At 45.4% G+C, this 23,745-nt stretch overlaps 2 protein-coding genes across 3 annotated transcripts; one reads left to right on the forward strand and one right to left on the reverse strand.

Moving 5' to 3' along the window:
• Positions 1–3,986: 3,986 nt before the first annotated feature.
• On the reverse strand, positions 3,987–7,882 carry LOC139368893 (RAB5 interacting factor). The gene is made up of 4 exons (XM_071108368.1): positions 7,565–7,882; positions 6,810–6,913; positions 6,402–6,531; positions 3,987–5,521 (listed from the first exon to the last, which is right to left on the reverse strand). The coding sequence occupies exons 1-4, from the start codon at positions 7,670–7,672 to the stop codon at positions 5,480–5,482; spliced, it is 384 nt and encodes a 127-aa protein (XP_070964469.1). The 5' UTR covers positions 7,673–7,882; the 3' UTR covers positions 3,987–5,479.
• A 3,474-nt stretch (positions 7,883–11,356) lies between these two features.
• LOC139368895 (zinc fingers and homeoboxes 3b) lies at positions 11,357–23,605 on the forward strand. 2 transcript variants are annotated; one of them, XM_071108369.1, is made up of 7 exons: positions 11,357–11,636; positions 17,548–18,506; positions 18,699–18,815; positions 19,147–20,886; positions 21,079–21,903; positions 22,321–22,591; positions 22,706–23,605. In XM_071108369.1, the coding sequence occupies exons 2-7, from the start codon at positions 17,718–17,720 to the stop codon at positions 22,714–22,716; spliced, it is 3,753 nt and encodes a 1,250-aa protein (XP_070964470.1). In that variant the 5' UTR covers positions 11,357–11,636; positions 17,548–17,717; the 3' UTR covers positions 22,717–23,605. The 2 variants fall into 2 exon arrangements, with proteins under 2 accessions (XP_070964470.1, XP_070964471.1); XM_071108370.1 differs by having other exon boundaries at positions 11,412–11,636; positions 22,321–22,507.
• The last annotated feature ends 140 nt before the right edge of the window (positions 23,606–23,745 follow it).

The raw sequence follows: 23,745 nt of genomic DNA on the forward strand, positions 1-23,745 counted from the left end.
CATCTGCATATAAATAGATGAGAGAGCTTCCTACTGCTTTAGCTATGTTGTTGATGTAAATTGAAAAGTGCGTTGTGCCTAGGATAGAGCCTTGGGGTACTACCTCGGTGACAGGCAGTGGCTGAGACAGCAGGTGTTCTGACTTCATACATTGCACTCTTTGATAGGTAGTTAGCAAACCAGGCCAAAGACCCCTCAGAGACACCAATTCTCCTTAGCAGACCCACAAGAATGTAATGGTCCACCGTATCAAAAGCTTTGGCCAAGTCAATAAAAATAGCAGCATAACATTGCGTAGAATTAAGGGCAATGGTGACATCATTTAGGACCGTTAAGGTTGCAGTGACACATCCATAACCTGAGTGGAAAACAGGTTGCATACCCAAGAGAATACTATAGACATCAAGAAAGTCAGTCAGTTGATTATTGACAAGTTGTTCCAACACTTTTGATAAACAGGGCAAAATATAAATTGGCCAATAACAGTTAGGATCAGCTTGATCGCCCCTTTAAATAAAGGATGCACTGTGGCTGCCTTCCAAGCAATGGGAACCTCCCCAGAGAGGAGAAACAGGTTCAAAAGGTCAGAGATAGGCTTGGAGGTGATAGGGGCAGCTTCTTATGGCTAGGGGTTCCACCTCGACAACATTCCGCAGAAAAGGCAGAGAGCGAAATTCAAAAATATTTTTTAGAAATATGTAACTTTCATAAATTCACAAGTGCAATACACCAACTTAAAGATAAACTTCTTGTTAATCTACCCATCATGACTGTTTTCAAAAAAGCTTTACAGCGAAAGCACAACATATGATTATGTTAGGTCAGAGCCTAGTCACAAAAACACACACAGCCATTTTCCAGCCAAAGAGAGGAGTCACAAAAAGCAGAAATAGAGATCAAATTAATCACTAACATTTGATGATCTTCATCAGATGGCACTCATAGGACTTCATGTTACACAATACATGTATGTTTTGTTCAATAAAGTTAATATTTATATCCCAAAATCTCAGTTTACAATAGTGCTTTATGGTCAGTAATGTTGTGCCTCGAAAACATCCGGCGAATTTCCAGAGAGCCACATCAATTTACAGAAATACTCATAATAAACTTTGGTAAAAGATACAACTATTATGCACAGAATCATAGATATACTTCTCCTTAATGCAACCGCTGTGTCAGATTTCAAAAAAGCTTTACGGAAAAGCAAACCATGCAATAATCTGAGTACGGCGCTCCAACACAAAGACAAGCCATGCAGATATCCGCCATGTTGTGAAGTCAGTAAAAGTCAGAAATAGCATTATAAATATTCACTTACCTTTGATGCTCTTCATCAGAATGCACTCCCAGGAATCCCAGTTCCACAATAAATGTTTGTTTTGTTCGATAAAGTCCATAATTTATGTCCAAATACCTCCTTTTGTTAGCGCGTTTGGTAAGCAAATCCAAACTCATGAGGCGCGGGCAAGTCCAGGCGAAAGTTCAGACGAAAAGTTCAAAAAGTTATATTACAGTTCGTAGAAACATGTATTGAATCAATCTTTAGGATGTTTCTAACATGAATCTTCAATAATGTTTCAACCGGAGAATTCCTTTGTCTTTAGAATTGCAATGGAACGCAGGTCACTCTCACATGTGCGCTAGTGATCAGCTCATGCCACTCTGCCAGACCCCTGACTCAATCAGCTCTCATTCCCCCCTCCTTCACAGTAGAAGCCACAAACAATGTTCTAAAGACTGGTGACATATATTGTAAGCCTTAGGAAGTGCAATATGACCCCATAGACACTGTATATTCGATAGGCAATGAGCTGAAAAACTACAAACCTCAGATTTCCCACTTCCTGGTTGGATTTTTCTCAGGTTTTCGCCTGCCATATGAGTTCTGTTATACTCACAGACATCATTCAAACAGTTTTAGAAACTTCAGAGTGTTTTCTATAGATATTAGCTTCTGGGCCTGTGTAGCAGGAGGTTTACTCTGGGCACGCTTTTCATCCGAATGTGAAAATGTTGCCCCCTATCCCAAACAGGTTTAGGTCTTGCACACATCGGCTAAGGAGAGAGGGATCACAGTCGTCCGGAACAGCTGGCGCTCTCATGCATGCTTCAATGTTGATTGCCTCGAAGCAAGAATAAAAGGCATTTAGCCTGTCTGGTAGGCTCGCGTCATTGGGCAGCTCGCGGCTGAGTTTCCCTTTGTAGTCCGTAATGGTTTGCAAACCCTGCCACATCCAACGAGCATGGATTCAATCTTAGTCCTGTACTGACGCTTTGCCTGTTTGATGCTTCGACATGGTGTGATACACCATCCAAAGTGTAATTTATAACTTCACCTTGCTCAAAGAGATATTCAATGTCTGTTTTGTTTTTTTGCCCATCTACCAATAGGTCCCCTTTTTTGCGAGGCATTTGAAAACCTCCCTTGTCTCTGAGGTTGAATCTATTTGAAATTCACAGCTCAACTGCAGGACCTGACAGATAATTGTATGTATTGGATACAGACATGAGGCAGTCATTCAAAAATCATGTTTAACACTATTTCACATAGTGAGTCTGTGTGACTTCGTAAGCACATTTTACTCCTGAACGTATTTAGGCTTGCCATAACAAATGGGTTGAATACTTATTAAGTTAGGACATTTCAGTTTTAAATATTTGGAAAAATGTCTACAAACATAATTTCACTAACATTATAGGGTATGTGTGTAGGCCAGTGACACAATATAATTTGAATCAAAAAAGTCAACTACTGTAATTTATTGGTTAGAGTTTGGACACACCTACTCATTCAAGGGTTTTTCTTTATTGTTTTTTACATTGTAGAATGATAGTGAAGACATCAAAACTATGAAATAACACACATGGAATCATGTAGTAACCAAAAGTGTTAAACAAATAGCTTTGCACACTCTTGCTATTCTCTGAACCAACTTCACCTGTAATGCTTTTCCAACAGTCTCAAAAGAGTTCCCACATTTCCTGAGCACTTGTTGGCTGCTTTTGCTTCACTCTGCAGTGCAACTCATCCCAAACCATCTCAAATGGGTTGCGGTCGGGGGATTGTGGAGCCAAGGTCATCTGATGCAGCACTCATCACTCTCTTTCTTGGTCAGATATCCCTTACACAGCCTGGAAGTGTGCTGGGTCCTGTTGAAAAATGAATGATAGCCCCACTAAGCGCAAACCAGATGATGTGGCGTATTTCTGCAGAATGCTGTGGTAGCCATGCTGGTTAAGTGTGCCTTGAATTCTAAATAAATCAGTGTCACCAGCAAAGCACCATCACACCTCCTCCTTCATGCTTCACGGTTGGAACCACACATGCGGAGATCATCCGTTCACCTACTCTGCATCTCACAAGGACATGGCGGTTGGAACCAATAATCTCCAATTTGGACTCATCAGACCAAAGGTCTAATGTCCATTGCATGTGTTTCTTGGCCCAAGCAAGTCTCTTCTTATTATTGGTGTCCTTCAGTAGTGGTTTCCATGATTCTAAATGTTTTTTCATCATTTTTAATTATTCAACAAATGTAGAAAAAGTAATACCCTGGAATGAGTATGTGTCCAAATTTGACTGGTACTGTATATAAAATACTATACTAATAATACAATGGGCTAATCTCAAATGAATACTCCTTGCCACCTTTCAAAACCCATTGGTCTCACCCCTCTGACTTTCTCCTCCAATGGGTTTTGAGGAGGCGAGGAGAGAGGACACAATGAGTTGCAAATGAATCTCCCAAAATTAGACATTTTTTGTCCATGCTATGGAGACAGTTTATTTTAAAATCAGAAGACTGTATGCTTGCAAGATGATGTACTAGTGACTAGCTGTTGAGACAAGGATGTGCACACACTTGAGTCACCTGTACTGTACCATTCATATTCAAAGAACTGCACCTGTGTGAATGCAGAAGATTTTACTCAGCAAAAGAGTTGACATGCTCTTAACAAATACTAAAATCAGTGACACAGCATCTCTTTGAAATTGGATGATAAACAAAGCCCATGTTTAATGTGATTCCCAAATCAGAAAATACAATACTGTCAAAAACCAATCATGTACGTGGTACAGTAGTCATTACAGACATCTTGCACTATAAAATACTGAAATGTATGTTACATCAAACAAGATATAACAAAGGAGTACAAATAAATCAGTTTAATACAATGCAGATTGAGAAAAGGGAACATTTTACAGAATTTACAGATGTTTTAAATTAATAATCTCAGAACATTAGGTAAGACTATTTGATTTGGAAGCTATGTGTGAGGGAAAACAAACAAAAAAAGTTGAATTAAAACCAGTTCTGACTGCTAGATACAAATACTGCCATTACTAAGTGAAAAGAAAAACAATAACAGATTATGGCTGTAGAACAGTTTTAGCTTAAAAGTTGGACAGAGTTCCAACACTTCAGAGATTAAGGTTTCCTTCCATCTCTCCATGAAGATTACACTGATCTAGGCTGTGTGGGTCAAAGATATACAGAGGACTCATCTTTGTATCTGTGCAATTATAGCGTTTGTGACAGCAAAGGCAGCACGATTGAGGCAATCTCCATTTTTAAGTAGTCAAATTTATGATGACCCAGTTGGACATTACTCCATCAGAGTCACCAGGAGGGATCAGCCAATGAGGTTAAGTCCCACCAAGTTGATTACATTAAAATGGTGGAAGCCCTCAATAGTGCCGCCCATGCAATTACAGCCTTTTGGCCACTAGAGGCCTCTATCATTCTCTATGGGATGGGTAGGTGGAAACAATCTGGCTGAGCACTTGCTTTCATCAACCCATTTGTCAGATTAGTGATCAACTCTAGAAAGTTAAGGAGAAAAACAGATGGATGGAAAGGTTGCATCTCAATAATCAAAAAATACCTATTTTCCTCATCCCCTTTATCTGCATTGATATGAAATAACTGGACAGGTGAGAGCAAATTTCTAAATGGCATCCTCCACATTCCCTCACCAGCGCTGTGTTTACATGTCAGTTGAGATAAAGGAAAGGAGATGAAGAGAAGAAGCAATGTTAAAGGATTGAGATGCACCAATAAAGTATTCAAACAGAGCCATAACTTAATGTTAACCTGATGGTCTTACAAGGTCATTCATGTCAAACTATGGCTCCCAAAATGCACTGCATACAGACGGGTCCTAGGTGTGGGTGGTGACACACCAGAAACGGTGGAGTTTTGCCGCTTTCAAAGCAACTCGGAAACTCTGACATTTCCGACTTGGAAACTCATTGTAAAAAAAATTAGCTCAGCTTCCCCACTTGGAAAATATCAGAATCAACCAATAGAAGGCTCTACGCAAAAAAAAAAAACGTATGTACATTTTAACTCAAGAGGTTCGGAGTTTCCGAGTTGTCTTAAAAAACAATTTCTAAACACTTCATGTCTTGACATTTTAACTTCAACTGAAATGTTCATATTTTTCTCAAATGGATTGGATTCCCCTCGGGTCTTCAGTCATGATGAAGCGCTGTGTAAAATATTATCCACACCACCTGGAAAGAGAGAGCCATGGATAAAGGACATTTTCACATACAGTATCAGAAACTGATACAGATTGAGAGACTTTTGGCTATTTTCAGTTTTTGTGAAAACAGTGTTTTTGTTCAATTCTCAGAACCATATCAGGGTACTGAATCCATGCTCAAAGAATGTATGTTGTTGTGCAGGTTCTTTTTTACATCACTGCAATATCCAATTGAACTCTTAATAGATCACGTATCAGGCTTTTACTTCAATCAGATGGGGGCGGCAGGTAGCCTAGTGGTTAGAGCATTGGACAAGTAAACCGAAAGGTTGCAAGATCGAATCCCTGAGCTGACATGGTGAAAATATGTTGTTCTGCCCCTGAACAAGGCAGTTAACCCACTGTTCCTAGACCGCCATTGAAAATAAGAATTTGTTCTTAACTGACTTGCCTAGTTAAATAAAGGTTCAACTTTTTAAAATAAAATATGTGTTAGTGCTACTGCCAACCAGGAACAAAATACAAAATCATAGGAGTCCCAACTATCGTTAAATGCCGACAACCTAGCAAAGGTTTGATTAATCTTGAGGAAGAAGTCACTGAGGGGTGAAGCTAATGGCTACTCAAAGACCAGTGGATTTGACGGATTAGTATTTGCATTAATCTTGACTGTAACAAAGGCCACGGCAACTCCCGGGCCCCATCTTCACAATGTTAATGTAGCTAGCTAAAATACAAAATCATAGGAGTCACAACTATCATTGGCACTTGAGACAGGGAAATCAGATCCCTCAACCATGTCCCCAGACTAAACAATCTCTCTATGACCAGGGTTGGTGACCACTGACCACAAAAGAAATACTACCTGGAACATTACTTCCACAGAGGTTAAACAAATGTGTGCGTACCAGGAATAATGCAAAGGATGTCATGAAGCCTTCTTTGGTGAGTTCCCACGTTCCTCCATATTCCTCCTCGTCCACCTGCTGAAAGCTGCTGAAGTACACATACAGGACCCCCGCGTTGATGACACAGAATCTGGAGGACGAGAGGGTAGTGTTAGACAGAGATGGAGCCGTCGTTGTTATTGAAGTTAAGGAACAGTTGTTATAGTGGTTTGGGAAAAAAACAGGAAGGGAACAAGGGAGAGGGAATCTATACACAAAGATGTTACTGTTGTAAAATAAATGATTAACACTGCAAGCGGTAGTTGTTTTAAGGGGATGTATCGTAGAGAGATGCACCGAACCAGTGTACTCTCCTGGCCCTGCAGTCCACAATGAGTGCAAAAGGAAAGTAGGCGTTATGATACTTACATGGCTATTCCTAGGAAGCCTTTTAGTGGTGCAACACCCCATATCACGCCAAGGATGAGAGCGATAATCTGTCGAATCCAGTAGATCACATCTAAAAACTCATCCTGGAGAGTAAGCAGAAAAGGATAAAAATAAGTGAGTTGTTTCAAAGAGGAGCAAGTAATGTCATAGTCACATTTATAAAGTATTCTAAATTCATCCACTGGCAGGTTTCCCCTGCAGACAGTATCCAGAAATGTACACAAATTCATGTATGAGCGTAGTGTAAACAGTGGTACGTTTGAGAGCTGCTGTGCTAAATGCCGACAACCTAGCGAACGTTTGATTAATCTTGAAGAAGTCACTGAGGGTTGAAGCTAATGGCTACTCAAAGACCAGTGTGTTTGACGGATTAGTATTTGCATTAATCTTGACTGTAACAAAGGCCACGGCAACTCCCGGGCCCCATCTTCACAATGTCAATGTAGCTAGCTAAAATACAAAATTATAGGAGTCACAACTATCGTTGGCACTTGAGACAGGGAAATTAGATCCCTCAACCATGTCCCCAACCTAAATAGCTAACGTTAGCCTACCCCGACGTTACCCGATCCTGATTCCTGGTGACAGCCAGCTAGCTCCGTTAGCATGCTGGTTAAAGTTAGCTGTCTGGCCAATCAAGTGAGGGCCCAATATGAAAACGCTAAATATCCAGCTTTGTTAAAAATATACATGAAAAACAACAATATCTTTATAATCAGATGAGCTAAACCAACCTTCTCTTCCCATACAGCGGTACTATTTAAGACTTTGCTCCATGTGGACTGCTTTACACCCCCATTGGCGAGATGAACTTCTTCTTTTCTCTTTGAACCGTTCGTCATTCTCTGCTGTTACCCCCTTGCTCTGCAGACGTTAAATTAAGCTCCGCGTGCAACACACCTTACAATAATGCTATTATTATACGGTTTCCGTCGTCTATTTCAATCGATTATTATTGTCAAATGTTTACAAAGGGCTAAAGGAACCACCGCACTGCTGACCCAACAGACTTCATGCGCAGGAAGGACTTGACCCGAAATTAGCCTGTCGGTAAGAGCCAATAAGAAAATGCTACGTTCACCCAACGGACAAGTTTCACACAAAAATAAAATACAGCGCCCTCTGGAGGTGGAGTCACGCTATTGCCTCTTTCTTTTTGTCTTTCTGGTTTTGTTGTTCGGCTCCTCTGGCCTTTCAAATGATAGAGCTGTGTTCTAATCATAGATGCAGAGCAGTATTTTCAGTGTCTTTGAGTATGGCTGATGTAGATTATGGGATGGAGGGTGTCCTTTCTTCAATGTGGAAGTCTTTGGAATAGTCTTTGGAATAGATACTTAAATGTAACTCACAATGTATCACTATTGTAGCAATTGATGGGTAAAAATGCTTGAAGTAGTCTCTCTAGACATCCAGGTCCAGAACCATTTTCAAAAGTTCTGGCTTGCCTAGGGTCGGGTTTACAAGACTATGCCTGAAGTTAATTCCACTGACTCTGTGGCAGTGGTGTAAAGTACTTAAGAAAAAATTCTTTAAAGTACTACTTAAGTAGTTTTTTGGAGTATATGTACTTTACTTAACTATTTATATTTTTGACTACTTTTACTTCACAACATTTCTTAAGAAAATATTGTACTTTTTGCTCCATACATTTTCCTTGACACCCAAAAGTACTCGTTACATTTTGAATGCTTAGCAGATCATGAAAATTGTCAAATTCACACATTTATCAACCAAACATCCCTGGTCATCCCTACTGCCTCTGATCTGGCAGACTCACTAAACTGAGAACATCCCTGGTCATCCCTACTGCCTCTGATCTGGCAGACTCACTAAACAGAGAACATCCCTGGTCATTCCTACTGCCTCTGATCTGGAGGACTCACTAAACAGAGAACATCCCTGGTCATTCCTACTGCCTCTGATCTGGAGGACTCACTAAACAGAGAACATCCCTGGTCATCCCTACTGCCTCTGATCTGGCAGACGCACTAAACAGAGAACATCCCTGGTCATCCCTACTGCCTCTGATCTGGAGGACTCACTAAACAGAGAACATCCCTGGTCATCCCTACTGCCTCTGATCTGGCAGACTCACTAAACAGAGAACATCCCTGGTCATCCCTACTGCCTCTGATCTGGCAGACTCACTAAACAGAGAACATCCCTGGTCATCCCTACTGCCTCTGATCTGGTGGACTCACTAAACAGAGAACATCCCTGGTCATCCCTACTGCCTCTGATCTGGCAGACTCACTAAACAGAGAACATCCCTGGTCATCCCTACTGCCTCTGATCTGGCAGACTCACTAAACAGAGAACATCCCTGGTCATCCCTACTGCCTCTGATCTGGCAGACTCACTAAACAGAGAACATCCCTGGTCATCCCTACTGCCTCTGATCTGGCAGACTCACTAAACAGAGAACATCCCTGGTCATCCCTACTGCCTCTGATCTGGCAGACGCACTAAACAGAGAACATCCCTGGTCATCCCTACTGCCTCTGATCTGGAGGACTCACTAAACAGAGAACATCCCTGGTCATCCCTACTGCCTCTGATCTGGCAGACTCACTAAACAGAGAACATCCCTGGTCATCCCTACTGCCTCTGATCTGGCAGACTCACTAAACAGAGAACATCCCTACTGCCTCTGATCTGGTGGACTCACTAAACAGAGAACATCCCTGGTCATCCCTACTGCCTCTGATCTGGCAGACTCACTAAACAGAGAACATCCCTGGTCATCCCTACTGCCTCTGATCTGGCAGACTCACTAAACAGAGAACATCCCTGGTCATCCCTACTGCCTCTGATCTGGAGGACTCACTAAACAGAGAACATCCCTGGTCATCCCTACTGCCTCTGATCTGGCAGACTCACTAAACACACATGCTTTGTTTGTAAATTATGTCTGAATGTTGGAGTGTGCCCGTGGCTTTCCGGAAATAAAAAAATAAAAAACAGAAAATGGTACCATCTGGTTTTAAATGATTTATAGTATTATTTTGATACTGAAGTATATTTTAAACCAAATACTTTTATACATTTACTCAAGTATAATTTTACTGGGTGACTTTTACTTTTACTTGAGTCATTTTCTATTAAGGTATCTTTACTTTTACTCAAGTATGATAGTTGGGTACTTTTTCCACCACTGGTCTGTGGTTACAGGGCAAAGACATATTTGCCATAAAGGTCCAGACCTCACATACCTTAGACAGGTCTGCATCCAACCCCCAAAGTGAACTGCTACATAGACTGCAGACATCCCACTACAACCACCACTGATGTAGTGGGGCACAATACAACGTTAGAGGGAAACTAGTGTGACCAATTTGGTATCAAACTTGGGTTGTTTGAAGGACTTGAGCCTGTGTTAGCCCATTGAGCTTAACCCTAGATATTAAGTTTGGTAAGAGGAGCTACCATTAGTAAACTCTTGTCCTCCACGTCTTTGCATGAACCCCAGCAGCCGATCTAGTATGTAACCTGTGCGGTATGTGTAAATACAGACTCAGACTGTGTTAGTCCACCATCAGGCTCTGGGAGCAGGCTCGAGTCCTGCCGGTCTAAGGCAACGTGTTACTCCACTACACCAACTGCACTACACTACACAGCACTGTACCACCCGTGAAACAGCTGCACAACACTACAGATGCACAACACTACACAGCACTGTACCACTTGTGAACCAACTGAACAAAACACTACACAGCACTGTACCACCTGTGCATAAAGGTCAAGACTAGGAAGGAGGCAGATTACAAATGTCATAGTCTCTAAGGTTGAGTGTAAGCCTTGAAGGCTTCGTTACAAGAACAACATGGATGAACGGTCTCAATCAATTCACTAGGGAATCTGAGATTGTGTGCTTTTCCTTTGCAGAATCTTGATAAAGTAAAGTAGGGCTTAAATACATCCCTAGAAAAATGATCAGCCATTTGATCACCTGGACCTTACTGTGCTACAGATTTTCTAGCCCATCCGCCACATTGAAAGTGATGTGTGCATGAGTTCACGTGCAACTGGAAATATTGTCTGATGTGTCCGATAACCGTGAGGCTGTGGTGGTATGATCAGAGCTGTTTCGCATTCACACCTCATGAGACATAATAACAGAAAAGTAACCTAGGCTAAAAACCTAGGGTATGAAAACACATTAGGCCTAACTCAGTACAGCAGTGGAGGCTGCTGAGGGGAGGACGGCTCATAATAATGGCTGGAACAGAGCAAATGGAATGGCATCAAACCACGTGTTTGATGTATTTGATACCATTCCACCAAAACCGCTCCAGCCATTACCATGAGCCAGTCCTCCCCATGTTGGTGGGTGCCACCAACCTCCTGTGGCATAGAGGTATAGACTAGCCTATACCAACTGAAAGGAAAGCCTTTAACATGAGTCATTTAGACTACCATATTGAAGGGTGAAGTTCACTTTTCTTTATTATGAAACCTCTCTCTCTCTAAATTCAAGACGATCTGAGGTGTTAGAGGTCGGTAGTGACGTTTTGTACCACGTGCCTGTCTCTATGCTGACTACGTGCGTCGTATTTCCCTCTCCACACGCCTCCAGAAGCTGTGAGAGCCATTCGAAATAAACAAGAACGACGGGGGCCATTGTGTCACTAGCCCAAGTGGCCAGTATCACGTTTATCACCATTCGAGGAAGAGAGGGGTACCACCCTACCTAAGTTGGCATCAACAAAGCCCCAAATCTCACATTATTTATTTATTTTGTTACATATGCTTACGTTTATTTTTTTGACTTTTTCCACAATCTGAACTCCACCTCTATCAAATAAGGTAAGGTTTCTGTGAATTTACTCTTAAAAACGAGTTTTTACCTTTTTAAAGTTGTGCGAGCGTTACCTTTATGGTGCTAATGTTAGCCAGCTGCATGTCGCTCGCATAAAATGGCGACAGCAAGGGGCGAGTAGTTTTTGGAGGCTTGTCTCTTCCCTGTTCTGAATTGGTTACAATATTACAAAGATGTATGTAGCCAGCCTATTAACTTATCGCTCACTCCGCAATTGAGCGGAAGAACAACACGCGCCAGTTTTGTTACAATGTATCAATTAATTTTCCTGACTGTCTCACTGACGAGATGTAATTTACAGGCTTTCCTCTTAAAATCACTCTCCCAATTTTAATTAATCACAGTTTTCCCAGTTCACTAATGTAGTTAGTTATCATAACAACTTGCTTTACGTTGACGCACTCTAGGCGTTATGGGTTATGTAGAATATGTTTTTATTGTAATCAGTCCATCATATTGCATCCTCGTGCACGATTTTGGGGAAGATGGGCTATGAAAGTTTAACTTCAAGATATCTAGATGTCATAAAATCGTTTGACCATCGCAGTTTAAGTACGCTGTTATGCAATTTGTTATCTACAATTATTGGAGTAGAAGACTAAATATACTATATTTTTCCCATTCTAGATATTACAGAAATTGTCTGCATAGTTTTCAAATGTATTTGGATGATAAATGTTTTCAGAATATAGTTTTCACGATTCTGTCTCTTCATATTTACATTCATATCTCGACTAATGTACTGTGTATGCCTGCTAGCCTAGGCTATATGAATGTATGCACGCAGCAGCAGTAGCTGTTTAGGTTACTCCCACCACATGTCAACATTGCCATGCTCTCTGTGCATGGCACATATTAGTTCAACGCTGTTCCCAAAAGGCTAATGTGTGTCTGATGTCCACATGATAAAACAGCCATAGCTCTAACTCTAATCCAGCTATCTATTCATCAGCCATGTCACAGTTTTCACCCCTGACATACCAATTGCCATACCATAGTTGGAGAGAAAAAGGTAGACTAGTCATTTATGATTTGAAGGGGTGGGTTCAGTGTTTCAGATGTGATTCATTAAATTATTTATTAATGGTTTGTTGGTGCATGTGCATTTAGTCAGCAACTGTGTTTTGTGTTGAATTGATTGCCTGAGGTCATGGTGGTGTGCCTATCTCCCTGATCACGCACGCACGCGCACACACACACCCTCCCTTTCTCTCTTTGTGGCACAGTTTGCCAGGCCTGGTGTTGGCACAAAGGCTTGATTGTATATGGACAGTAATTCAATATAGCATAGGTTGCATTAGAATGATTATAATAACTGACTCTGTTACCATCAGATTTGAAAAGTGTCCCCAATTGCTCCATTGTTAATGTGAGATGTAGGCCATACAGAATAATTTAGCTGATGCATGCACGTGGTAGTTTAAACAAACCCTTATTTGTTTATAAATAAAAACATACAACTATTTGCCTGTATTTCATCAACATGTCTGGCAAGGGTAGCAGTTAAACATTTTCTTGCCCATCCTCATTTCTTCAAATTAAACTTGGACTATTTTCTGTTTTGGCCTGCGTTCGTTTATCCACTGTTCAACTTTTATTCTCCACAAAACCCCACTAAGGCTGTCTGCTGTAAGACCCCTTTTTCTATAGGAGGAGAGGATTGGAAGTGAGAGGAGAAAGGAGAGGAAGAGTGTGTGTGTGTGCCTGTGTCCAGAGCCAGCAGGTTTAGGTCAACAGTAACCGGCAGAGCACTGCCTGGCTAACAGCCTGTGATGTCAGCCATTTTAGGTTGGCCAGCACAGAGCATGGTGGTGCTCCGCCATTTTTCTCTCCCTACCCTCTTAACAATCCAGTATTAAAGCCTGCACTGCCAGTGGCCACAGCAACGCAGGCTTTCGCAACCTTTTTGCAGCCGTTTGCGCTCCCTGACTTGAACACAGCCCAATTGGGATTCAGCAGCAGCTGAACTGTGACAATGTGTAGAGACAGTGTCATTAGGGTTTTGTTTCTGTTGCCAAAAGTGAAGAACAAATGATACAGCCAGAATGAAGGGAAACCTCAGAGACAAACATACGCAAGCCTCTGCTGTGGTGCCAGAGGAGGAAAAGGAGGAGGAGGTGGTGATGGAAGGAGAGATTACTACCACATACTCCTGGTTTAGAGGGAGCTGAGGAGGATGTAGAAGGGTAACTGTAGGGGTAGTATGGTGGGAGTATGGATATTTTAAAGAGGTAGAGGATCTCAGGGAAACAACAAAGAGAACTGTCCTCGGTGCTCCCAGCTTGTCTCTCAGTAACGGTGGGCAGTGACCCAGGCGTCTGTCTGTACAGAGTGTGAGCAGGAAAGGAAAGGACGCCATTCGCCCCAGCCAATAGCGTGCGCTGGCGAGGGCGACCACACCTAGAAGACATGCACACCGCGTGAGTGAGGCACTGAAATAGGAGCAGGGCATGGACTCTCCAGTCACCACTCACAGGAGTGTGTGGAAAAAACAAGCCCACTAGAGCCAGGACCTGGAAGGCATTTGAGGTGTGTTTGTTTGTGTGTGAGCTTGTGGGTGGATGCACGAGTGAGTGAAATGAGGAGAGTGGGAGGGAACGGGGGGGGGGGGCAGTTGCCATGGGGACAGTAACATACCAGTGGCACTGCCGACCTGTCTCTTGGCCGAACTTATTCAGAAAGGGATTGGGTCAGAGAGAAAGAGGGGACATAAAAAGGGGGAGAGAGGAAGAAGGGGGAGGTGGTGAGGAGGCAGGCAAACATGGGGCGGCTAGGGGATATGGGAGAGTCTCTGACACAGAGAGGACAGACAGATGGATACTGTCACGTGGACAGACAGGCATACAGCAGGGATGAGGGACAGGAGCCATAGTCAGGGATGTCATGCTGGCTGGGATGGCGTACGCACCCGGCCGACTACGCTCATGGAATATTTGGAGCGTTGGGGGTATGATAGAGCGACGGGTGGGCATGTGAGTTTGAGCGCTCTACCTCTGATAGATTATTTGAGTGTCAGGACAATAAACACATTCTGTCTGTGGGTCACAGTGAGTATTGTCCGCCTGTGTCGTGTGGGAAAATGGCTGCCCTACTGCCTCGGTAAACAAGCCTCGCGCACAGGCATGCAGACAAGCACACTCCCCCGTGCTCACACATACCCCGCATGCTCACACACAGGCACACTGATGTGCGCACGCAAGCACCCACACTGACACACAATCAAGCTTCATGGTAAGTCTTGCTGTGCTCATGGAAAAACATTTCTGACCCATATTTTAGTTTTCAGCGGATCTCCCATATTAAGTCAACAGGGCTTGTCTGAGATCTGCTGAGAGGTTCACCAGTGTTGTACTGATACGTGTATCTATTCAATTCCTGTGAAGCAGGTTCTTTGTTCATGTAATCTCTGTGAAATGTTCCTCTTGGACATACTTGGTGTAAATACTGCTTAACAAAAGTCCACCTGGAGAATAAGCTCTCCTCCCAGGTGTGTGTTGTTGTGTGAGCCTACAGTAGTCAAGTTAACCTAACGGTGGTGCTCCAAGGTGTTAATGGGGGGTTACACACACAGTTTGTGATCTTGTGTCTTTTAACTGCTCGTTGTAGCCAGTCGGGGGCTGGTGTGTGGTACTCGGCACAAAGGCACACACACGCACATATCATGCACATTCAGAAAAACACATGTGCAGACACACTGCAGCCCAACTCTCAGGTTGTGTCCACTGGCTGACGAGCTTGCAGCGGAACATTCCAGTCTTCGCAGCCGAGGAGGGGGAGGAGAAATGACTTGATGTGATTGTAGTGCGAAGAGAGGCAGAGGGAGCAAGAGAGCGGGGGTTGGGTGGGGATGGGGGGGTGGTATTGGGGCAGAAAATTCCTGGCTGAAACACCTAACTGCTTCCTCCGAGACCGTTAACACCCCCCCCCTCGCTTCTCCACTCTCACCCCAACCCTTCTGCCCATCCCCCACCAACCTCTTTCCCCCCCTCTCTCACCATCAGGCCCACGTGATGGATGGCAGGGCCTGCCCACCCCCCACAAGCCTTTGTGTTGGTCATGTGACTTGGCCGCCTTGGCAAAGCTGTGCCCCCTGATGCAGAACTGAATGGCAGGGGAGAGGGAGTGGCGGGTTGCAGAGAGAGAGAGAGGGAGGGAGGGGGGCAGAATAGCCAAAACGGAGGGCAGTTACACCCTCTGGGGGGGATCGCGTTCCCCCCACAGTGGCAAAGGCCTGCTCTGCCTGTTAACCACTCGTACACCAGACACCAGTGTAGAGGAAAAGTATGATGCTTTGGAGAAGACCGGAAAGTCTTTTCAATCCGGTTTACAGTTAACACAAAGTTTGAGGCATAACAAACATAGAATATTGCTGTTGGTGAATATGTTACGGAAGGGACTGGTCATTGGCTTGCTGCGTAATATAGAAGACTCACGGTAGCAACAAAAGATGAAACATTGTTTTCAGATTGGCATTTGCAATATCGTCTTCAGTGATTGTGTATTTTCAACACATGACCCACTCTCTTTATTGAACAAGACTCCCCCATTGATAGAATCTATACAGACGCGCTGATTAGTAAGTTACGCCAAACTCTTTCTCCATAACTCCATTTAAACACCATGTCCTATTCGCAAAACATCCGCCACCTCAGTCCTCCAAAAGCCACTGCACCTTTAAGAGATTTGAAACTCTACACCCCTACACCATTTAGTCCATAGCTCAGAGGCTCACTGGAACTTTGGTCGGCAGTTTGGGTCCAGTCAGTTGGGACTAGAAAATAACACGTTGCTCTTCGGCGCCATCAGGAGGGAAACACAACAGGTCTTAGACCAGTGTGTAGGGCCCACTTCATCTTACTATGGTTTCTGCTCCACCCTGTGTGTGTATGCAGGGAACTTGGATTAGGGCGTAAGATGACGCTGACCTAATTTGCACAGTGGACATGTCTGCCATGTGGCAGAGGTGAGAGACAGAGGTGTGTAAGCTCCTTATAAGGTAGGGGGATTCATTGTGTTCATGGAGGAGGCTTTGGGTTGAAGGACTGGTAGTGTGTGTTTGGTGCCGTTGGGAGTAATTGCCCTAGAGCTGTCCTCCAGTATTTCACCAATGCATCTTGGGAGGGAGGAAGTGAGGGGAAGGAAGGGAGAAGTCGCACACCTAACAGGAAGCTACGCCATTTTGTTGTTGTTGGGGGGGTAGTTATAACATAGGAAAAGTCTGGATAGTGTAGAGATTGAATCTGTGTGTGCCATTGGCCCGCCTAATACGAATCCCACCTTTCCCCAAATGAAGGCTACCAAAATCCTGTGGAGTGAATGTCCCGCTACAGATTTGAAAATATTCACTAATGTTTTCTTTGGTGGTGTGAATTGTTTGGCCAGCCTATGAGTGTGGATCTGTCATGCGCTGTGCTGCGTCTGTCCAGAGTGGGTTGTGTTCCCTCTGAGGGTGTACTGTGTATGAAGCTGGGGAAGTTAATTGCGTGGAGGAGAGGGGGTGGCCTGGGATAGCTCTCTAAAAAAACGTTTTTTACAGAAGAGTGAGACACTAGGAGGGGAGCCGAGAGAAACACCCAATATAGGCCAATAAAACACAGCCTTGAGTTACTTGGCTTGTGAGTTGAGTTTTTAATGGAGCAGACTGTATTTATTGACAAAGACACAACACTGAAAATGATAGAACATTGTACCAAAATTCAAGACGTCTTTAAACCACATATTTCATATCAGAGCATGTTGGCCTTTCCTTTGTCTGTATCAAATGAATTTCATTACGTAGTGTAATATGCTTCTGGGACTCAGTATAAAAATGATTGACCTCTTACAGTATGTGTATAGTTTCATAATGATGACTTGAAGCTTAATTATGTTTGTTTTTTCTCTCCATCTTGTTTTCAGCGCAAACACACTGAGACGTGAGCAAACCCAACTCATGGTCATGTTTCCCCATACTCCCCTCCCCATGGCTGGTCCATAGTCAGGGCCCCAACTGAACTACAAACTGACTGCTGTACTCCTTGGCCGGCTACCACAACCCCCCCCCCTTCCCCATACCATCCGCTCCAACCATGGCCAGCAAGAGGAAATCCACCATACCCTGCATGATCCCCCATAAGACCATGCACCTCCGGGAGGAGCTGGAGCAGGACTCATGCCTGTCAGACCCTCTCTCGCTCCTCCGACAGGCCCGGGAACAGGGCTACCCCTCTATGGGTGCGAGCGGTAACGGGCAGAGCCCCCGGGAGCGATCCCCAGGCAAATCCTCCAGGCCTGAAGGGGGCAATGATGTCAAAGATGGGTGTGGCACCTACACTTGCAGGCCGTGTAACTTTGAGACCCAGGACCTAAACCTGTTCCTGGATCACGTCTACAGTGGCCACCCGGACTTCAGAGCTGACCCCAGCTTCCAGTGCGTGGACTGTGGGGTGTCAGCGGCCAAGTTTGAGGGCTTGGCCCTGCACAATGCCCAGGTCCACCCCAGCACAGTGTGCACCACCCTGCAGCTGAGGAGGAGGGACAGGAGGGTGGTGGTGGAGCAGAGTCTGGTGACAGGGTCAGAGACCGGGAGGGACACCGAGATCACCATCACAAAGACCCCCATCATGAGGATGATGAAAGGGAAGTCAGAGTCCAAGAGGTTTGTGGTGTCCCATTCCTCTCCTGATGAACCCTCCCCAGACCCCCTCCCCATCTCTAAGTCCAAGGAGATGGAGAGAAAAGAGACCCCCACAGTGACGGTTACCCACGTTCCAACCATAGTGCACAACGGGACAGCCACCAAGGTCACGCTCCCCTCTGCTATCCAGATAGTGAACGGCTCGGGGACTCTGCCCATGCTCAAAACTGCCATCACACAGGTACTTTGTGCATTTCATCTTTTCTGTGTTTCAAGTCTTGGTCAGTCCATTACGGCAAATTACAATTGGTGCTCAATTAACTTCATTGAATTACATTGCCAGAATGTGTACAAGTTTCCTCGGGGAGTTGAATGCATTTCATATCAGACTGTTGACAATAACATTTTTATTTTTTTCTATTCTCTGAACCAGGTGGTGTCAGTGGTCCAGAACAGGAACGTCTACCATCAGACAGCTCCCATTACAGTGTCCGCTGCTCTCTCCTCCTCCACGTCCTCCTCATCCACCTCCTCCAAGAACATGCCCAAGGTACAAACATTGATTTACTTCCTGTCATTTTACCAAGAGGCCTGCAGCTCTTAACCTACCAATTTGTGTCTGGTGATTGACTAGTGTCAGTCCAGCTTTATGAAGATGTGCTAGGCAGTTCAAGTGTAGTTAGTGTATGTACACATTATTACATGGTATTTACCATGGAAATACATGGGTTTCAGTGCCCTTTGAGCTGTCAGTGTAAATCTTCTCCTAGTTTATGTGAAGTAGTGTAAATCTTATCCTAGTTTATGTGAAGTAGTGTAAATGCAATGTAATTCCGATGTTGGTACTACATTAAATATATATTCTACCTTCTGTGGTGCAGGTGATGATCCCTCTGAGCAGCATCCCAACCTACAGCGCCTCTATGGACTCTTCCTCCTTCCTCAAGACGTCCTTCAGTAAGTTCCCCTATCCCACCAAGGCAGAGCTCTGCTACCTCACCGTGGTCACCAAGTTCCCAGAGGAGCAGATCAACATCTGGTTCACCGCCCAGAGACTGAAGCAGGGCATCAGCTGGTCTCCAGAGGAGATAGAGGAGGCCAGGAAGAAGATGTTCAACACCATCATACAGACAGCTCCCCCTAGCACCCAGTACCAGCCATTGAGCCAGACCCACCACAGTCCAGCCCAGCACACCATCAGGGTCCTGCCTGCCTCTCTGGGGCCTACAGGGATCCCTCACATCCTCCAGGGCTCTCTGGTGGGTCAGGGAGGGGTGATTGTCACCCAGCCCATGATGGCCAACAGCATCCAGGTCAACAGTGCCCCCATGGCCCTGGCGGTCACACCCAAGCACCAGGCTGCAGCCCGCCCTATGATGCAGGCCCGGCCTGCTGCCGCCCTAGTGGCCGATAAGGGGATCAGCATGGTGGTGGAGAGCAGTAGTATTGGAAACATCATCATCAGTAGCCGTAGTAGTAATAGTGGAGGGAGTACTAGTAGTATCAGTAGTACTAGTAATAGTAGAAATGGTGCAGGGAGTAGTATTAGTAGTACTAGTAATGGTGGAGGGAGTACTAGTAGTAACATCAGTAGTAGCCGTAGTAGTTACAATAGCAGTAGTTTCAGCAGCCATGCTAGTGTTATTAACCTTAGCTTTGGCAACAACAGGGGGAACAGCATTTATAGCAATGGAAAAGTCATCAACGCCAATGGTAAAATCAACCATGCTATTGCTAATCTCAGTGGGAAAAGCAACAGCAATGCTATCAGCATGGTTAAAAGCAGCAGCACTGACAGTAGGTGCAACAGCAGCAGTACTATTGCTAAAATGATAAGTGAAAGTCAAGTAACCGCTGATATTAAAAGCACCATGGACAACAAACCCAACAGCAGCAAAGATACTAACAGCAGCAGCTTGAGCAACAAGAAAACAATCACCACAACCAGTGGCCCCACAGCCACAACTACCCCTACTGCCACCACCACCAGTAACCCCACCACCACCAGTAACCCCACCACCACCAAAACAGAGGCGGCATCTTCCCCCTCCACCAAACCTTCCTCCTCATCTTCTCCGGCGCAGAGCGGGAGCACCGACGCCAGTGGAACCCCCAGCTCCAGAACGCTCCCCAACACCTTCCTGGACCCCGGCTTCTACAAGAGCAAGAAGACAGTGGAGCAACTGAGTGCGCTCAAAGAGAGCTTCACCAACAACCAGTTCCCCAACCAGGAAGAGGTGGACCGTCTCATCTCCTTCACCAGCCTGACCGTGCGCGAGGTCCGTAAGTGGTTCAGTGACCGCCGCTACCACTTCCGCAACCTCAAGGGGGGGCGTTCGAGCACGGGCGGTCAGGGGGGTGCTAGTGCAACGACCACACCCGGGTCAGCTAGCGCAACGACCACACCCGGGACGCCCCGTGGTAACAGTGCTACCCCCATGGACCTCTCGGACACTGCCACTCCCAGTGAGAATACTAAAACCTCCCAGCAGGGGTTGGCAGCCCTCAGCCCCCCTCCCTCACAGACACCCACCTCCCCCACCACCCCGTCCAGACGGCCACCCAGACCCCCCTCCCCAGACTTCACAGCCATCCGCTACAAAGAGAGGGACCCTCAGCAGGTGAGTGGTGGTGTGACTGTGATGATTGACTTTGCACACAGCCTCATTTTTCCCCCATAAGATGATAAAAACATTTTTTATTATAGTTGAAGTATCCCTTTAGTGTCTATTTACTGCCAATCAAATTGCTCACTGGGACATGAGAAACCTATGCTCGTCTACCCTACACTAATCTCTTCTCTACCACACTAGGTGAGGGCGCTAGAGGCCAGCTTCAGCCAGGACCCTGACCCACCTGGAGAAGAGGTGGACCGCCTCCGGGCCGAGACCAAAATGACCCGTAGAGAGATCCACGGCTGGTTCGCTGAACGCAGGAAGAGAGTCGCTGCTGAGAAGAAGAAAGAGGAGTTGGAGAGGGCGGAGCAAGCGGATGAGATGGAAGCAGGGGGAGGGGAGGAGGGAGTTAAGAGTAAGGATGATGTCGGGGTGAAGAAAGAGGAGGATGGTTCAGGCTCCGAGCTGAAGGTGAACCCCATTAAGATCAACCTGAAGATGCTCAAAGTGACTGAGTCAGATGGCAAACTGGAGTCTGAGGGAGGGCAGGCAGACAGCCCCACCATGCCTAACCTGTCTCTCTCCACAGACCCAACATCAACCCCCACCCTTACCCCTGCTCCATCCACAATTCCAAGTCTAACCCCAAAGCCATCTCCATCACCTAAACCCTCCCCCTCTACAGCACCATCTTCCACCCCTGCCCTCAAGCCCTCCGCGTCCCCCAAACCCTCCCCTATCCGGGGTAAGAAGACGTTAGAGCAGCTCCACCTCCTGAAGCAGGTGTTTGTCCGGACCCAGTGGCCCAGCGCAGCCCAGTATGACGAGCTGATCTCTTCCACAGGGCTGCCCAGGCCTGAGGTAGTGCGTTGGTTCGGGGACTGTCGCTACGTGCAGAAGAACGGCCAGCTTAAGTGGCTGGAGGCCTACCAGACTATGGTCCTGAAGGAGGACTTCCAGAGGGGAGACACTCAGATGCTCAAGGCCCATCTGGAGGCCCACGGGAGTCTGGAGGAAGAACAGGTAGGACTAGAAATGATCTGGGATAAATAGTTTTTCTTTTAATCTTCATATTCTGAAGTACCCTTGCACGAGCTGCTCATAGGAGAGGATCCTGTTTCTGTAGCTTGATGTACATCACCCTGGACAGGACGCTAGTCTATCGCAGGGCCTTGCCCCAATTTATCTCCTTAATGCTGCGTGCCAAGCAGACTCCTCAGGTCCCATTTTTAGTCTTTGGGATGACTCTGCCGAGGATCGAACTTCCAGACTCAGGGAGGATACTATAACCACAAGGCCACTGAGTTGGTTCAAGTTGCATGTAGTAACACCAAGAAATGATCATCATTAAATGACATAGCATTTGTGCACCTGGATGTAGTGTGTCTATACTATCATGTTGCCTGTCAGTAGTCATTAGTAAGACTCTGTCCTCTCCAGGTGTTGGAGCTGGCCCAGGCTAGTGGGCTGACCGAAGAGCTGGTACGACACTGGTTCTCTACCCAGGCTCCTATACTGCTGCAGGGGAAGGACAGTGCTGTTGCAGCCACAGAGGAGACACCCGTGGCAGGAGGAATAACACACAACCCAGCACCCATGGTGGAAGGATCGTCAGAGCCGGTTCAAGGTGAGGAGAAGATGGAACAGTCGGTGTGTGGAGGAGCGAAAGATGAGAGAAGCGTGGACCCCAAGGCTGTGAATCCTGAGAAAGGTAGTGTTGTTTTTCTTCGTATATGTATTTAGAATGTTGGCACGTGACACTGTCATAAAATAGCACTACAAACCAGGTTTATTTATTGTATTTCTTTTTTCCTTTCTGTCACAGGAACAGACTGAGGGGCCTTTGTCTAGATGGGGGTTTCCCAAACCCCTCCCCCAGTGCATGTTTTGGTTTTTGCCCTAGCACTACACAGCTGATTCAAATAATCAAAGCTTGGCGAGTTGGTTGTTTCCATCAGCCATGTAGCGCTAGGGCAAAAACCAAAACGTGTGCACCCAGGAGTCCTCCGAGGACCGAGTTTGGGAGACCCTGGTCTCGGGGTAACCCAGAGAGACAATGCAGGTGGTCTTGTGAGTGCATGACAGCAGATGTGATTGTAACTGGATCACTAGAAATGGACCCTGAACTCCCCACCCACACAACCACCCCTTTTACTGGGGATGGACATTGAACCCCCAGCCCTCCGCTATGCTGAAGATGGCCTCCTGCCTGCTTTCCATTTTTCATACACCCTCTAATCTGCCATTTTCTTCAAAACAAGTTCCAGTTGAGACTCAAGTGCAGGATTTGCTGAGGAAGGGGGGGGGGTTTCTCTCCCCCATCCTCTCCTGCAAATGGAGGGAGAGGAGTGGTTGGGATTTTGACTCCAGCAGACGTGAGGTGAGGTGTTTAAAAATAAAATCAATCTAAATCTGACTGAACAGATGTCGACCAATCCAATCCTCCAGTGGGAGGATCACTGGTGTGAGGGAGGGGAAGAGACTGACTGTATACAAGAGGTTTTTGGTACTGGGGTAGGAGAAATTGCACAGGTTTTTTTTTTTAAAGGAGACTTGAGGTGAATATTAGATGTGTCCTTGTTTTAACATCAAGTGCTTCTGTTCTGTATGTCATGGATCTTCTTCTTAAACTGTAACATCTTGACTGACTGTAAAAGTTCCAACATACTTAGTAGGCCTGTTGTATACTTTTTACAGATATTTGCAGAATAAACAATGTAACAAATTGGTTTCCTGTCACTTATTTTCAAAGTCAATGATCGAGGTTGACGTTTGTGTGAAGTAATGGCTCAATTATTAACTTTTCTAAGTAAACTGTAGGCCTACAGTTACTTGATGTGAATGTGCACTACACTGAGTTTTTAT

Source organism: Oncorhynchus clarkii, chromosome 16 (assembly GCF_045791955.1).
Source record: "Oncorhynchus clarkii lewisi isolate Uvic-CL-2024 chromosome 16, UVic_Ocla_1.0, whole genome shotgun sequence".
Taxonomy (NCBI): Eukaryota; Metazoa; Chordata; class Actinopteri; order Salmoniformes; family Salmonidae; genus Oncorhynchus; species Oncorhynchus clarkii.

Excerpts from the sequence above, each read along its gene's own strand:
- LOC139368895 (XM_071108369.1), top strand. The coding sequence starts at position 17,718 with ATGGCCAGCAAGAGGAAATCCACCATACCCTGCATGATCCCCCATAAG. Across the intron at positions 18,816-19,146 it reads CCTCCAAGAACATGCCCAAG|GTGATGATCCCTCTGAGCAG; the intron begins GTACAAACATTG and ends TCTGTGGTGCAG. Across the intron at positions 20,887-21,078 it reads AAGAGAGGGACCCTCAGCAG|GTGAGGGCGCTAGAGGCCAG; the intron begins GTGAGTGGTGGT and ends CTACCACACTAG.
- LOC139368893 (XM_071108368.1), bottom strand. The coding sequence starts at position 7,672 with ATGACGAACGGTTCAAAGAGAAAAGAAGAAGTTCATCTCGCCAATGGG. Across the intron at positions 6,914-7,564 it reads CCGCTGTATGGGAAGAGAAG|GATGAGTTTTTAGATGTGAT; the intron begins GTTGGTTTAGCT and ends CTTACTCTCCAG. Across the intron at positions 6,532-6,809 it reads GGCTTCCTAGGAATAGCCAT|ATTCTGTGTCATCAACGCGG; the intron begins GTAAGTATCATA and ends CTCGTCCTCCAG.